General features: G+C 38.3%; 1 protein-coding gene across 1 annotated transcript in view; it reads right to left on the bottom strand.

Moving 5' to 3' along the window:
* EDRF1 (erythroid differentiation regulatory factor 1) overlaps window positions 1-16,189 on the bottom strand; it is a 23,939-nt gene extending 7,750 nt beyond the window's left edge. The window contains exons 1-17 of the mRNA XM_074158983.1: window positions 16,035-16,189; window positions 15,057-15,265; window positions 13,564-13,630; window positions 12,498-12,623; window positions 11,886-12,010; window positions 11,275-11,434; window positions 9,940-10,041; window positions 9,530-9,651; window positions 8,412-8,523; window positions 7,555-7,702; window positions 7,342-7,450; window positions 6,932-7,043; window positions 5,598-5,858; window positions 4,081-4,152; window positions 3,815-3,965; window positions 1,364-1,552; window positions 137-337 (exon numbers count right to left, since the gene is read on the bottom strand). Coding sequence (XP_074015084.1) covers window positions 137-337; window positions 1,364-1,552; window positions 3,815-3,965; window positions 4,081-4,152; window positions 5,598-5,858; window positions 6,932-7,043; window positions 7,342-7,450; window positions 7,555-7,702; window positions 8,412-8,523; window positions 9,530-9,651; window positions 9,940-10,041; window positions 11,275-11,434; window positions 11,886-12,010; window positions 12,498-12,623; window positions 13,564-13,630; window positions 15,057-15,265; window positions 16,035-16,100 — 2,332 coding nt within the window. The 5' untranslated portion in view covers window positions 16,101-16,189. The remainder of the gene's footprint in view (window positions 1-136; window positions 338-1,363; window positions 1,553-3,814; window positions 3,966-4,080; window positions 4,153-5,597; window positions 5,859-6,931; window positions 7,044-7,341; window positions 7,451-7,554; window positions 7,703-8,411; window positions 8,524-9,529; window positions 9,652-9,939; window positions 10,042-11,274; window positions 11,435-11,885; window positions 12,011-12,497; window positions 12,624-13,563; window positions 13,631-15,056; window positions 15,266-16,034) is intronic.

The raw sequence follows: 16,189 nt of genomic DNA, 5'->3' as shown, positions 1-16,189 counted from the left end.
GAAGAAAACAGGACTGAAGCGTAATAAACCCTCCTCCAGAAACGATACTGGTGCACAGTTTTGAGGAAGCACAACAAAATTACTTATGTCTGTCATATAATTCAATCATGGCAGTTATCTTATATCAGCCTCATACCTTGGCACCTGGATTCTCTATGAAGACTGTGTAATATTTCTTGATCTTCTTTTGTCTGGTAGTTATATTCTTCAAGATACGCTGCTCTGTTGTTTGCATTTTGAGCAAGCATTAATTGGATATCTCCACAAAGGGTTAAACACTGACAAAGAAACACTAACACCTCGGGAAGCATGCTGGCGCTGAGACAACAGTAGGTATCTGTTAGGAAAAAAAATCCCATGGATGAGAGCAGGGGGAAGAAAAGAAGAACTAAACATCAAAAGGTTTGACACAGACTGACAATGTAATTGGTTTTTATGTTACCTGTCATGCTTATTCTCTATAGTCAGACGCACATGTTCTTCTAAGAAGAACTAACCTATTTTAAAGTCATAGTTGCTCTACACAGCCGAGAGTTTCAAAAGAGCAACTATGTTGTTCAAGATGAGCAGTGAATCTAGCAATTAGAAATACTAATCTCAGATTTGACTAAAGAAAAACTTTCTACAGATTAACTCAAGTGAGATATAGCCTGAAAAATTAATTTCCAAAATGTACAGTTTAAACTTGAGCCTTTAAAAGACTAAAAGCTGAAGAAGGCTTTGAGTTGTTGGTCAAGCATATTGATGCTTTGTGTTAAGATCAACTGCCCCTGTCTCCCTCCACCCCTACAAATATGGAAGCAAAACAGTAGTTCTACAGCACAAACCCAATGGCATTTTCCAATTAGTTATTCTCATTATTGTAGCAATATTCTAAATAGCCTGATTTTACTTAATTTTCCTCAGTAGTACTTGAAGATTTATTTCATTTTAGAGGAGTATCCGATTCAGCTGATGAACCAGTCTGGTATTTCCAAGTCAAGAATATATTTAAATGAAATGGGAACCAAAAGGCATTTCCAGGGAAAATCCATCCATTTGCAGCGATAGTGCTCAGAGCACAGAACACTATCTGGGTCCTGGCACCAGGACTGACTCCCCCAACTTCAAGTGCTCCAAAGCTCCAAATCTGCGCTCTAAATTTCCCAATCTGTCAAAATGCGAGCACCTTTCTACCAAACAGAGACAGGAGTTACTCTTACTACAGACTTCCCTCCTCAATAATGAGCTAGACACTTAGTTTAACTAAACATATGGCTGTCAGACTTGTCACTGCATGCCACCAGGATAAATCATGTATTTGATATTGCAAAAGGTATGTAGAGGCAACGGCACAGATGACAAATACATTCTAGCAACTCACCATGGCACTGTAAAGCCAGCTTGATGTATCGTAATGCTCTCCCATATTTCTGCAGAATCATTGCAGCGTCAGAGAGGACATAATAAGCCTTTGATGATTTCAGAATGAGCTGGAGTTTCATTTTATATTGCCACGATCCAGGAATCATTCCTGACTGACTGGAATGCTTACCCTTCTGAAACGAGCCCACTGTAACATGAACAGAACCTCATCAGTAAATCTTATCTCTATAACATATGCCAGAAGTTGGACACAACTTCATCAGTACACAGACAGAATGTAAATTGCCTCATTACAGCTCTGCACAAGTAGAGTTACGCCAACTTGTCTGTCACTACATTTTTCATCTGCAAAATGGACCCAATACTTGGAACTCTTCCACATACTCCACCTGACAGTGGGATGCTCGAATACAGTGAGCACACCGACTATGCAGTTAACCTCTCATTCTTTAAACAGCTTGTGAAATACAGGTGCAGTGGCCAAGACTACTCTGTTAGGTAGCAGTAGAAAAGAATAGTAAAGCCACAGGCATAATTTGTCATGTTCTCCACCAAATCCTGACAATATATGTTCTGTTTCTGTATAAACAGTCTCAAAGCGAGAAAGCCTCCATTTGTGGGTTTGGCCTCCAGCACGGGAGCTGGATAACCTGCTCCTGTTGCAAGGAAAAGCCAGTGTCGTCTTTTTCTTGGAACGCTAGTTCCAAGACATCCTCAGTGTAAGATTATGAAGGTTCCTTCTTCGATGCTGCAGTGATTACGGAACCAGAAAGAACAAGCCACTGACTTCAGGATACCAATGGACAGAATTTTGTCCTGACAGTATCTGCACGCAGAAATGAGTCTCTTGCTTACAGATGGACCTACAAGGCCTGACCTACAAGCTCCCTATCTTTATTAAGTTCTAGAAGAACTACATGTTTACATTAGTACAAAGACAAATCTAATACAATAACACCTCATGCAGTTGAAGACACAGAATGCATGTATCGATATACTATTCAGAAGTAGTTCTCTTCAAGAATTAAGAGCACTTATCCTTTCTATATGTATGTACATATACACATGTAGCAGAGAAACTACATAGATTGCATCACAGAAAACAAACCAACCCACATACTGAAGAAGCAAAAGTTTCTCCCTGATGTTTGAACTATTTTTCTCTAGGTTGAATTCAGTCCTTATGACCCAAACAAGTAGCACCGTTGCTACTTCAGGGAAGAACTCCAGCAATCAACGAAAACATTTTTTTCTGAACTGTGCAATATTTATCTCCCACATCCCCCAGGAAACACTTGTTTCTAAACAGAAAAAGTTAACATGTGGCCATTCTCCCTGCCAGCTGGCAAGCAGCTGCAACGTGCCACCAGTTCCAAATTGCGAAGGCAGAAGACAGAGTCTGGCTGCAGGAGAGCTGAAATCAGCACTCTGTTCTCCCTGAGCTGACCTAGGTAAAAATCTCTCAGTAGATCTTGGTAAAAATTAGTCTCACAGTCCATATTAACAGTACTGTGCACAATTTACACAAGCTCAACACAATGTAACCTTCTGATGGAGGTGTTTAACTCTGTGGTCACTTATCTGCTAAAAACTGAGACAGTACATGTATGTCTCCAGGTCACTGACGTTCAAGAGACAGTAGTGAAGTTGGAAGAGAAACATGAGTGCACTTCAATGAACAACTCAAATCTGAACTTGCTTATTATTTAGAGATTTTTTTTCAAAGGGGGAAGGGAGGAGAAAGGAACAAATAAAGAATTGTAAAAATATGCAAGACCTAAATTTCTTCCTGGGTTATGCTTATAGGGCTTGCTCTCCCTGCAGAGAACTCTACTGCTTTCAGAAGAACAGTTTTCCTATACCCTTTTGTGGCACTCCAGAGAAAAATAAAGTAGGCAGACTATAGCCTGAAACTTCTGGAGTTTGAGTATTTAAGCGAACAAAACATTTATTTGTTTCTTCCTCTCACAATTGTAGCGATAAAAGAAGGAAAAAATCCCAGTTAACATTTTATATGCAGTTCAGCAGCAAGCATGATGCAGGAGAGAAACCTGCCAGAAGCGAGAAATTCCTCCACAAAACTTCCAAGTCAAAAAAACCCCAAGAAGAACGACTGTTTAAAAAACAACCCACACAACTTACGGTGCTCCACATACCAAACCCCAAAATACTAAGCCCATACAGAAGTCACCTGCAAGCCACATCTAAATAGGGTCCAGTAAAACTATGTGTTTACTAATAAAAGATGCTTTGATACGCAAACTAACACAAACGAGCTATTCTTTTCATATTTAAGGGAACAGACTGTTCTCCAATTTTTGGTGCAACACTTTGGCTTAGGCAATACTGTAATTAGTGACTTGTAAGTACGCTGTTGATAATCAAAATAAAGTAGCAGCAGTTTGTGTTGGCACTGGAAAGGTCTTATTTGCACAACAATACAACTTACTTTTGTCTAAAAATAACGCCATCTGTTTTTCCAGACACTCAGGACCACCACTGGTGGATTCATCTTCATATTTCAGTGGGATTGGTGTGCTGGGGTCAGCTGCAGGAAGGTCACCCTCTTTTTTAACACTGCTGTCAACAGACTTCAAGCCCTGCAAAAAGAAGAAATAATTTAATTTGCCTTGAAAGCAATATTTAGCAAATACAGAAGACACCAAGAATTGGGTAGTAGGTGAAGCATCATTAGAAAGTTGATGGTAAACTTACCTCCAGGACGTAGTTGAGCACCAGCCTGCAACGCTCCTCAGTGCCGTGGCAAACTGGAAATGCACAGCTGGGCTTCAGTGAGGGGCAGTGGGGAAGAAGAAACAAGGAGAGAATAAACGTTCAACACATGAAATGTCACAATTACTGGCTGGAAGATGCAAATGAGAGTTAGCATTTAGATGACCTGTTAAAGGAACACCTGAACTCTACATTATAAAGCAGCACAGTATTTCTTTCCTTTATCTCAGTGAGCAATTCATACACCCGGTCGTCTACCCTTAGTAACGCCAAAGACAATGCAAAAAGAAGAGATGAGATGATTCTATTCCACAACACTAATTACCAAAACATCCAGCTGGCCTGCAATGCAGACCCAGGAAGACAACCAGCTTCCATGCTGTACAGAAATTATTTCTTCAGCCTAAACATCAAAATCGCGCCTTCACCACCTTTGAACAACTAACTGCCTTGGGGGTTTTTCTGGGGGGCTGTAATTTTGTTTTCTTCTGGGGTAGAGCAGAAGGGGGAGAAGAAAGAAAATTAGATGCTTCTGCACATGTACAAGTTGTTGTGTTTTCAGCTGATGGACCTTAAAGTGTTAGAAATTAAGATAGCAATAAGAGTTACTTTTTTTTTTTTTGGAAATCTTGTTCTTTGCTACTCAGCACAAACATTAGAAAAAAAGGCTTAGCTTTTGACCAATGAGAGTCATTTCATAATCATACCCCTATATAGATAAGACAAGTAAAACATCAAAAAAAGTAAAATGCTATGAACACTGATCTTCCAAGTTTCTCGCACTTCTCTATTTTGTTTCAATAATAATGCACAGAAAGCACAATGAAGGTATAAACACTACACTTCTGCTGTTTCATTGATGAAGCACATGTATGTCAACGAAGTTTCAGGAATACTGAGGTTATGCACCCAGTATTCCCCTTAGACACAGCACACACACACGTGCAGATTAAAGCTTCATCTCTTTTTTTTTTTAAAATTAGTTATAACCAAAATTCCAAGGAAATAGAATAACTGTATTCTGACCAGCTTCCTTGGAAAGACAAATCAAAGAGGGAAATCAAAGACTAACTCCATGGGTACAAAGTAGCTGGTGCTCCCAGAAAAAAAAGTTAATATTGCTCCAGAAGAAAAACACAAAGATAATGTAGATATCCACACAAACCTGTAGTCATCTACAGCTCTTACACACGGCCACAGTCAGCAGTATTTTCTCTGCTGCTGTGACAGGAATAGTTCTCCTGCAGCCAGCTACGCTGAATCAGGCCATAAAGGACATGTGCAAGGTGGCAGGGGAAATCTACGTTACACCTGCTACACTGTAAAATTCAAAGACCTCAAATTTTATGAGCAGCTCATGGAAAGTTTCTTTCCCCACTGCCTCATGCTTCGGTTAACCTGAAGAGAAAACTAACAGCGAACTGAATTTCAGTAACAAACCTTGCTACATGAGCTGAATCTTTCAAGAAAACCCTTAAAAAATCCACAACTTCACTTACACGTATTCGATGAACAGACTTGTATTTTTCTGGGACTGATAACTCTCCAACAGATTTGATTATAGCCACAGCTTTATTGTCATCTGGTGGATCAGAACTGTTACTGTAAGAACCGTTTTCATCACTGTCTGGCATTTCTTCCTCCTCCTCACTGTAACTTTCATCAGAATTTCCATTTATAGGGAAGTCCGTACTGTCTTCTTTTTTAGGTTCATCCAACTGAAAAAGCTCTGATAACATGTAGTTTGCTGAAGCAATAATCTTTTTAAATAAGATAAAAACAACATTAGTGATTTGTTTTCAAGTTAAATTTCTCTTTTCAGAGGCAACATCAACATAGTTTGTCTTAGAATAAGGAATAAACAGTACATGCAAATAGGTATTTGATAAGCTGCAAATACAGCCTGTACACACACACGCTGTATGACCATGTTTTTGAGCAACAAATTTTATCAATATTTAAAGAAGCAAATGGCTAAAGACAGTATCTTATCAACTATCCATATATGTGCATGCAGCCCCTGCAATCAAGCTTGCCCACACTTGGTTTTAATTCCCAGCTTACAAGGTCTTCATCTCTTGTTTTCCAAGTGAGAGCATAAAGGTAAAAACTGGGAATACAGGCCACCGTGGCCCAAGATGGTTTTATTTATTTTTCTTTTAAGAAAAAAAAACAAACAAGGGTAGCTCTTGATCACCCTATTTACTTCATTTGAGTACAATCCTTACAAACTCCTTGTTTAGTTGCATTTTTTGAGTTTTACAGATTCTCTCAAACTGCAGCTATGCTGCATTCCTGAGCAGCTTTTACCGTCTCCGCTTTTGTTCTAATTCAGGCAAGAAAGGTAAAAATCTGCCTTAAGATAAAAACCTAGCAGCTACCTTCTTAGTTAGTGATAAGGAGGTATTTATCCTATCTCTCCTCTGGATTGCTGTTGCATGGAGAAAAATAAGGAAGCAATGAAAGCTATATTCTTATATTCACATTTTATGACGTCTAGCTAAGATCTGCTTCAGTGTCTGTGCAGCTTCCAAGAGACAAAAGGGCTCTTTGTGAGTGAGAGCGAAAGAGCAAACATAATGACAAGTTCCCTTTTAGAGCAGGACAGCAGACTTGTGCAGCAATGGGGGTCAGTTAAGGCTACCAATTAAAACCGACCAAAAAAGTCCGGGGCTTCTTTAAACGTAAATCAATTTCTAAGTTTATAAGGAATTTAAATTCTCTCCCTTGCAGAGGGAGCAGTAAAGAACACACAAAATAAAACCAGGTGCATTCTGATGGCAGCATTGCCATTATATTTACACAAAGCTACAGGAAAACACACAATTCTTACTTGAGGATGTCTGCCGTTGTCCAGTAACTTAAGACAATTAAGGAGCAATGTTCTGATAGTGCCATAGTGTTTTTTGTTCTGGTTTTTCTTCAGCATCATATTGCAAGCAACTCTAAAAAGGAAGTTAAACAAAATAGTAAATCCCTGGATAATTTTTTTGTGCTAGAGGAAAAAAGCTTTAAATAATACTGCAAATGTAGATCTCCCAAACTTTAGGGCTTACTCAGTAAGAGTGCAGTTTACATGAGAAACAGCGAAAAGGATAAAGTCTGTTTTGGTTTAGTGGGACTGAGGCTTACCAAGCTTATATGTAAAAGAAGATTTTTCATTCCGTAATTTTTGGTCCATACTCCTAACAAATGTAACTGCATGAAGAACTAAATATTGCAACAAAAACTGTAAAAACTCACTTGTATAGAAGAATTGCCACTGGCATTGTAAAAGGGTTTTGGTATTTGTCTTCTGTCTCTTCACAAAGGGTGGTCAGGTCATAGAGCTTGACTATATCACTCCCACTTGCTGAAAGTTAAGAGCTTTCATTAATCAACATGACATTAACAAATCTTTTAAAATTGATTCTGTGATTCTATTCTATGATTCTATATTGATCTAAATCTACTTACCCTTAAATAGCCAGTAAGTATGTCCTTCTTTGGTGCAATTCGATTTCAGAAAAGACAAGATATTTTGAGCAATATCTTTTATTACTTTGGTAGAAAAATTAGAGTTCTCCAAATTGGGAATATCTTCAGTCTTAATCATTTCATATTTCTGCAAGGAATATAGGTTAAAACTCCAGATTAGGAAGGTTTTCTGCCACCTACCCCCCCAAATCGATACATCAGTGTCTGCTATCAGCTGCTAGAAGAAACAAAGGCCACTATTATGATAGTGTCACGATAAATTGAGTTAATTTCTGTGATTTACTTTAAAAGCAAGCACATCTTGGTTACACTACTGAATAAAACTTGTATGACAAACACAATAAAGTAAAAGGAGAATAAGAGGTGAAAAAACCCCACAAATGTGTAACACCTATTACTTCAATAAAACCTGGTCAGCCCAGTAACGATATGCTACCAGGTACAACAGAAACTCAGCTGGTTTGTGTGGGCTATTGTAAAACAATAAATACAAACAAAGGTTTAAAAAGCACGCATCTCTCTTGGCAAGCAAACACTACAGATTTTAAGATGCAACACACTGATGTCTTTCTGCTGTTACATTTTTTAATTTTTGCCTTTATTCATACATTGGGGGAAGTGGGAACCTTGCAGGCATGGAAGGGAGAAAAAAAAAAAAGAACATGGGATTTTTGGATGACTGTTGCAAGCCGTGTAGACACTTCTCATTTTGCAGTAAAGGATTTTTGTAATCTTTTTGTCAACACAGGAAGACTAGAAAGAGATCTGTTATGACTGCAGCTATTTCAGAAACTGAAGAACAGATGAACTAGGCAAAGGCAAAGAGACAGTCTTACCTGAACAATTCCATTAACATGAAAGCACATCACAAGCTCTGGTACATTGCATATTAAGTTGTCCAACCAATAGTCAATTCCTGTTAGCACATTTATTGGCTTGTTGTTATCCCTAAAAACAAACATTTCAATTGTTATTTAAGTCTTTATTTGCTCTTCAGAAAATATTAGATATTTACTAATGGGATTTAGATTTAAGTCACCTGAGAGTGGACAGATATTAAAATAATTATTTGTGAATTGTTCTATTCTAAGAGCAGCATACAAGGAATCATATCAAAGAAAACAGATGGACTGATCTCTTCAGTGGAATACACTCACATTCCCTCAGCAGTTTTGAATTCTTGCCCACACTAATACTGAAACTTTAAAAGCTTCAGATGTCACACTATTACCAAGGTGAGAAGTACTTAAAAAGTTCTAAACGAATGGCAGTATTAGCTGCAACTAATTATACTGCAAACCTTCTCCCACCCTGTCCAAAATTCCTTGCAGAGTAAGGAATTTTTTAATTCCTAGATGTGTCTTTAAAAGATGACAAATACATCACGCGAGTTTCAAGTTTTTGCTCATTCTTTGACTACACGTAGGCAGGAACAAAAAAAAGGTAATCAGTGATCAACGTAAAATATTAGTGAACAGTGAGAGAGTCAGAACTTAGTGCTGTTATAGTCACCAGTTTTAAGTACTTATGAAGTGCCCCGCTAGCAGTTACTGGAATTCAGAATCCCAGTAAGAGGAATATTATTGCCCTCTTCTAAAAATAGCCATAGAATGAAACTAAGGACTAAAGGTATGGAAGTGTTTTCACACTCAACATTCACACTGAAGTGAGGAAAGGCTGCAAATCATCAGTACTTCCAAATAAAGCTTTAGTTACAGAGCCAGAAAAAGCAGCAGAGTATCTCAAGTCGCAGTGCAGTGCCATGGCTATGGGACTGCTGCTGTTTTCCAGCACTTTACCATGCCATCACCATTTAAGTCTAAAGCATGAATTTTATTCTTTAAACTGCACATAAAAATTAGAGTCAACCAAAAAAAATGCAGGTAGGTAAATAGAAAGCAAAGCAACAGTCAGTCAAGGCTGCCATGCATTTCTCATTAACTTAAGAACTCACCTGAGACGCAAGCTCACAGCAGGGTATCTCCCACCTCCGAATATAGGCATATTGGACCCTACTAACATGTGGATATCTTCAAAGGTCCACAAGATATTTCGTACAAAGTCATTTTTAAGTCCCTTCATTAAAAGAAAAAAACTGGTCTATAAATCTGTTATAAAACGTTCTCTGTGACATTCTGCGGAATTATGAGAAAGCAAGAAGCAAAAGCAGCAAATAAAAGACAGCACATAATGAACTATGCTACGCATTCACATTAACTTAAAAGACTGAGATCACAGATGCCACAAAAGCTACTTCTACAAGGGGCCTTAGTTTTTCTCTTGGTTCCAATTTAGACCAAATTTTAAAATATTTGATTAAATTGGGGGTTCAGTGTTTGAGCTCAAATTTCACATATAGCGTACCTGACTGTTTTCCCCGTCATTGAACAAAGTAGTCAGGTTTTGTTCTTTGGGGGCTGAGGCCACATGCCCCACTATATATGAGGGTTCAAGAGGCACATTTCCCTGTGAAAAGCACAAGGATAAGGAGTGATTCTGCTGCTGAGGTAAAGTTAGGCCATTAAAAAAAAATCTGAACAACAAAAACATATAAGGGAAAAGCCCTTACCTCTAACATCTTTAAATAAACAGGTATTAAATGACAAAAAGCCTCTGGTCAGTGACTAGAATGGTTCTTTTTTATAGCTACTACCAAAGTTCTGTACTTTATATTGTCATAGACTTTGGAAAGAAATCAGAAAGTTTTTACAGAAATCCTTTATTACCCCACAGTCAGCACCAGATTATCAGTCTCCAGAACGTAAAACCTCTGTCCTGATGTCTTTTTGTAAATTGAAGTGACACTGTACGAATGCACAACAGCTTCTTTATGATAAAGTCTGTGTATTAGGCAATAGTTCCTCAAGAAGGTGGAAGAGAGAAACAGTTCTGTTTCTAAAAGCTTTCAAGTACTTAAGTATTTCTCCACTTTAGAATATTACTACACCATAACACCCGCAGTTACAATTTCATGGATAACGTATGTTCAAGCCTTCCTAAGTTAACTGACCAAGTCATCTGGCCTAACGGTCGGTAATACTGGCTAAGCATAACCATAGCAACATTATTATATTAACGTAGTCTGAATAGAACTTTTGACCTCTCAAAAATTGATTCAATTCCTTTATTATATTACTAAAAAAACCCACAGGAATTATCAGTTTTTGTAAATAAGTTTACCACAGACTGAAACCCTGGATAAGGCCTACTACTAATCATAGTTTGTTGCATAATTACTATAAACATATCTCCCTTCCACTTGCGTAATTTCATATCAGTACTTGTAAGTATTGCTTAACTGTTTTACAAACATTTTCCTAGATCTTCATTTTCCTCTTCCCCTAGTAAATTCAGGGCCATGACACATTCATTTCAATGGCAGATTTAAAGAGAAAGGCCAAAACCTTAGGCTTCCATACACACCTTCTGAACATCAGATTTTCCTACTTTTAGGTAAAGCCATTGATGACTACTCTGAGCCAAACGTTTTGTTTCTCAAAACCACATAGATAAGTATGATTTCTGAAATTTGGAGCTCTGAAACACTGGCATAAGCTAAACTGCACATACTGCATAGTTCTTCCCATGCCTTAGTTCATTTCTCTCAGCAAAGAGTACTGCAGCAGCACCTCTGAAAACCTTTCAACATATAAGTCTCTACAAAAAGTAAGGTGCCATTTAAACAATATTTACACTAACCTGGTTTGAGGCACCTGGATCTTCAGATAACGAAGAAGGCATTTCAAATGGAGCTGGCCAGGAGGCCCGTCCTGCTTCATCGCTCTCACCTGAAACAGGACCCTCCTGGTGCTGTTTTGAAGTAGAAGGAACAGGCTGAGCAGCTCCATCACCATTAATGCTGACAAAGCAATGTTAAAAAGTTCAGTCGATGATAAGCAAACAGATCCATTTCAGAATTCTTATAATTGATGCATTGTTCTCAGACAATGACTTTGCTAATACGCTAAAAGATTGCTATATTGAAAAGTTGTTCATTGCTCAAACTCCTACAAAATTACAGCAGGTGTCACAATCTACCTTGCATATTTTAAGCTGTTCTTCCCTCAAACCCAGAAATATTGAGACATGCAGTCAATGAAGTTATGCTGTTTAATTTGCCTTTAAAATACTTCAATTTTTGTTAAAAGATTTACATGCTACTTCCTGATCTTATCCCTCAATTTCCTCTGTATAAGGATAAATCAGTAAATTAGATAGACCACAATGGAATTTTAATATTTACTTCAAGACAAGAAACCACGCAAAAGCAAGGGGTGCGGAATTCAAGACTCGTGCAGACATAAGGTTACCTGTAATACAAAAATTTAGAAAGAATAGCCTTCTGGTACCAATGTTCTTTACTCTTCTTTTTTCGTTGCCACTTCTGATCGATCAGCCTTTGATAAAACTCTTTCAGCCAGGTCCAGTCCCCTGTCTAGGCAGTATCATAAATATGAAATTAATATCAAAAAGCATCTGCAAAGTAAAACAAGCGCCTTATTAACTTATGAATACTCATCCACAACAAAAGAAACCCAGAAAAACTTCACAGCTAAAGTCTTGAATTGGTCATTTAATGAAAGCGTATCTTCTAGAGAAGTTATGTTCTTAGTGAAAAGCAGACTTCATTAGGAAGTCAGATACATGGTAAAAGGCTACATAGCAACAAATACTTATTAGTAATAAAATAATAAAATAGTATTGCAATACTGAAGTAATTACAGGGAAGTGGGACATGGAATTTTAATCCTACAATACTATAAATATAGGACATCAGATGCAGTTTGTGGGTAAACCAAATGTTGCAGAATAGAGCACCTTTTTCACTTACATATGGCTCTCAGAAATTTTGATACATACACTATTCTTGAAATAATGCATTTTGACCATGTAACATACTTAAAAAACCCCAAATGATTAACCTGAGATGATCTCATGAAGAGCTCTTGAATATCTAGTTCATCCAACAGAAGCGTCCGCCCAATGCGATGCACTGCCATGCTCACATGTGACTTGCTATAAGGTATCTTCAGCAGTTTTTTAATATTCTTGCAGGAGAAAAGAGAACAGAGATAACATTCAATATAATCATACTGCAATGTAAGACAATTCTTAGGAAACTGTAAGCAAAGAATACATTACTAACATTGGAGTGGCACAGGCAGGCAAATAAAATTTTATAGTGCCAGTGATTTTAAGGCCGTTCCACAGAACTTGCATTTGTTAAGGTCAAAGAACATGAGTGACAAAGAGACCGAGCAGTCAGTATGAACTACATACATGATTTATACTCTGTTTGGATCATCACAACGAGGTATCATCAAAAGTGACAAAAAACACAAGCAGATGGTCTCGATTTCAAAAGCTTTATCTTCCCCACATGAATACCAGCACTTTGTCAAATATCCAGAGGAATTTGGACAGACCTCTAAGCCTGAATAAAAATCCGTCAAATGTGTGTTTCCTGTTCTGAATAGCCTCATCTGACTTCTGCAGACATTACCAGCACCAAAAAAACCCAGTGAAAGTCAGAGGAAAGAGAAGTTGGAGGGAAGCTCTCTCATAAAAAAAAAAAAATGTATATCCAACTAACCAATTTCACACAAGACAACTGCATTGCAAGACTGATGTGCTGCATTCACTAAACTGCATATTTTAGCTGATCATAGAATGGTTCAGGTTGGAAGCGACCTTAAAGATCATGCGGTTCCACCTCCCACTAGACCAGGTTGCTCAAAGCCCCGATCAGCCTGGCCTTGTTGATTGCTTATAGAAATTCACAGGAAATATGATTTTATCTATACATTTCTTACTCAGTGATCCCAACTCCCTTAAATGACAGAGCAAAAGTCAGGTGATCTGTTTGTCTTCCACTAAGGGATCTTTACTTTTCCTCAAAGGGCACAAAGATGACAGAAGCTATGACAGTATCTTAAAATAAGGTTTATATAACATAAGAGTTTGAATGATGGAAGTATTTATACGTACCTCTGAATCAGACACAACATCGACATCATTTCCAACAGAGTCAATGAAGTCATACGCCATCCCAAAGCTGTTTATAAATTATTAGAAGTTAAGAAATGCAGCGTGACAGGAAAGAGAGATCTTTCTCCAAAGCTTATTAAATCTTTGAAAGCTTTTCTTCATCAAAATAAGAATCTAGCTAAACATTACCAGGTATAACAATCTAAAGTTAATTAACAAAATCACTTTGACATTCTACGAATTTCCCCAAAGATATCACTGGAAGTGCTCAGATTCAATTTCAGGACGTAGTAAAATGTATTTTAAGTTTTGTTGAAATAAAAAAAAAAAAAAAATCAGAACTACTTAAAGTGTTTGTTAAGACAACTATGGGAAAATAGAGAAATTGTTTTTTTTTTTTTTTAACACTAAAAAAGAAAACAGTTTTCCAAAGTGTTCACGTTTAAGTCATTGAGCATGTTAAATTCTTTTATTTTAGCAGCTGTCATTTCATTTTACCCTTTAAGTTTTCTAAAGCTGGCCTACATGTTTTAACAAACACATCCTTGTATCTTTATCCACACTTGTTAAAGCCTCTTTAAATTACAAGGTATTAAATTAGAATATTTCAATGTACAGATCATTCTTCCAAATTTAACCAGGTATTACTATAACCCAACCAAATACATAAACGCATGTCTGAAATTAAACTTTCACTATTAGCTTTTTAAATATTGAAACAATAGACAGAGATTAAACTACCAGCCTCTATCTGACAAGTAAACATAATATATAAAGGAAAGAGGAAAAATTAATAAAGCCCTGAGAAACACATTACCCTGCTCAAAGATGTACACTTCCTAAAACAGATTATGAGGATTTAAACAAAGACCCTTCACAAACTTAAATTTCACTAGTGTGAATTTGCTCACTCAGCACAGGATTTAAGCTTTCCATTTATAAACACTCTGAAATCTCATCCATACTGAAAGGTAACACTGCTTTTTGGTTTTGTCCCTTATGCCACCTTCTGACATGACTATAAAACTTCTTTTGCCATTAGTGAGGCAGTTCCCATGCCTAAAGATCTAGAAGAACTATAAATTGTCTCCATAACTTTCAAGGGGAACAACATTTGTTCCCTTTTCACCTGTTATCAAAAGCAGAATGGCGGGCTGAACCAGTCTGGTTTGATTTTGACCAACCAACAACAGCAAACCGGAGGAGAACATGGAATCAGTTTGACTGTCTCAGCCAAGGTGTCAACATGTACTTAAAAAATTAATAATAATCAACAGCATTACCACCATCGTTAATCACTTACAAAGGAGACAAGATTATACCATACAGGCAAGAACTAAGGGTGAAAAAGCAGAGGAAGAATGGTTATGAAAAAGCAACAGCAAGTTGCTGTGGTAAAGTCTGTAATTTATATCTTGAATTACATAGGGTCTAAGTTCACTCTTAGTATTATTCTTAAAGGCCTGGAAAAAATAGATCCTGCTGTTACTTACCTTGAAAATGGTTTACTTTTTTTGTTGTTGCCAAGAATGGTTGTACCTGCCGGTCCCAGCTTCGCGCTTTCGCGTAACCAGTTGGCAGGTGGAAGTTTCAAGTCGGTTTTCTCCTGAAGCCGGGCAAACGCTGCTTGCGGTGGGGCTGAGGAGTATTTCACCACAGCACTGCTTTTCACTTCATTGCCACCAAGAAACAACACCGAGCCCTGGTTTTCAAAGAAAAATTAGTCTTTCATTTATAAAATAACGGCAATTAGAACGATCAGACTTGCTCTCCGATAAGCTATTTTTAATGGTAAGCAACCAAAGCCCTGTCCTGCATTCACTCGTCATCTTCCCTGCTACATGTTCACGAGTATTTCGGTTACCCCGATTCTGACACTTGCGTCAAGCCTATGCCCCACTTTATGAGTTATAAGACTAAAGCGCTATTAAGGTTAGCTCCCCACAGAATGTGAAACTACTCAGAAAGGCCAAAATTGAACTCTAATTCCCACTAATGCTGCAAAACCTCGTGAAAGTTAAGTGTTCACTAACAAACGCCAACACTAAAGCTAAGCAGGTTTCAGCCTTAATTAGTAAGCCTTATGACTGTGTACTTCTTTTCAAATATAGCAAAACACGCAGCTGTCACACTTGCATTAAGAGCTCTGAACTGATACGTGTTAAGGGAAAAACAGATCCACAGGATAGTATTTACGTAAATGCAACGCAGCACACAGCAGTTAGGCATAACAACAAAAATACTGCTTACAATTAAAGCTTAATCATAATTAGCACGTTCCCTACTGTACTCCGGTCCTGACAATAGCATTCCCTCACTCGCCAAACCGGAAAGAGGACGCACGCCTGTGAGGCAACTTAAAACATTCCTGTGGGCTGTGTTTACAGCCCCGCGCCTCAGCCTGACCGGCCCCGCTGCACCGGCCGCCAACAGGGCGGGCAGAGCAGGGTTCCCCCCTTCGCTACCGTTACCTGCTTGGGTTCCTCGGCGTCTCCCCTCAGCGGGCCAGCGGCCCCCACACCGCAGAGCTCCTCCATTTTCCGCCCTCCCTCAGGCGGGGGGCGGCGGGCCGCTGTCAGCGCGCGCTGCCGGCGGGGGGGGGGGGTGTGTGTGTGTGCCACCGGCC

The sequence above is a fragment of the Numenius arquata genome, chromosome 15 (genome assembly GCF_964106895.1).
Source record: "Numenius arquata chromosome 15, bNumArq3.hap1.1, whole genome shotgun sequence".
Classification (NCBI taxonomy): Eukaryota; Metazoa; Chordata; class Aves; order Charadriiformes; family Scolopacidae; genus Numenius; species Numenius arquata.
This window is presented reverse-complemented; position numbering and strand designations above follow the sequence as displayed.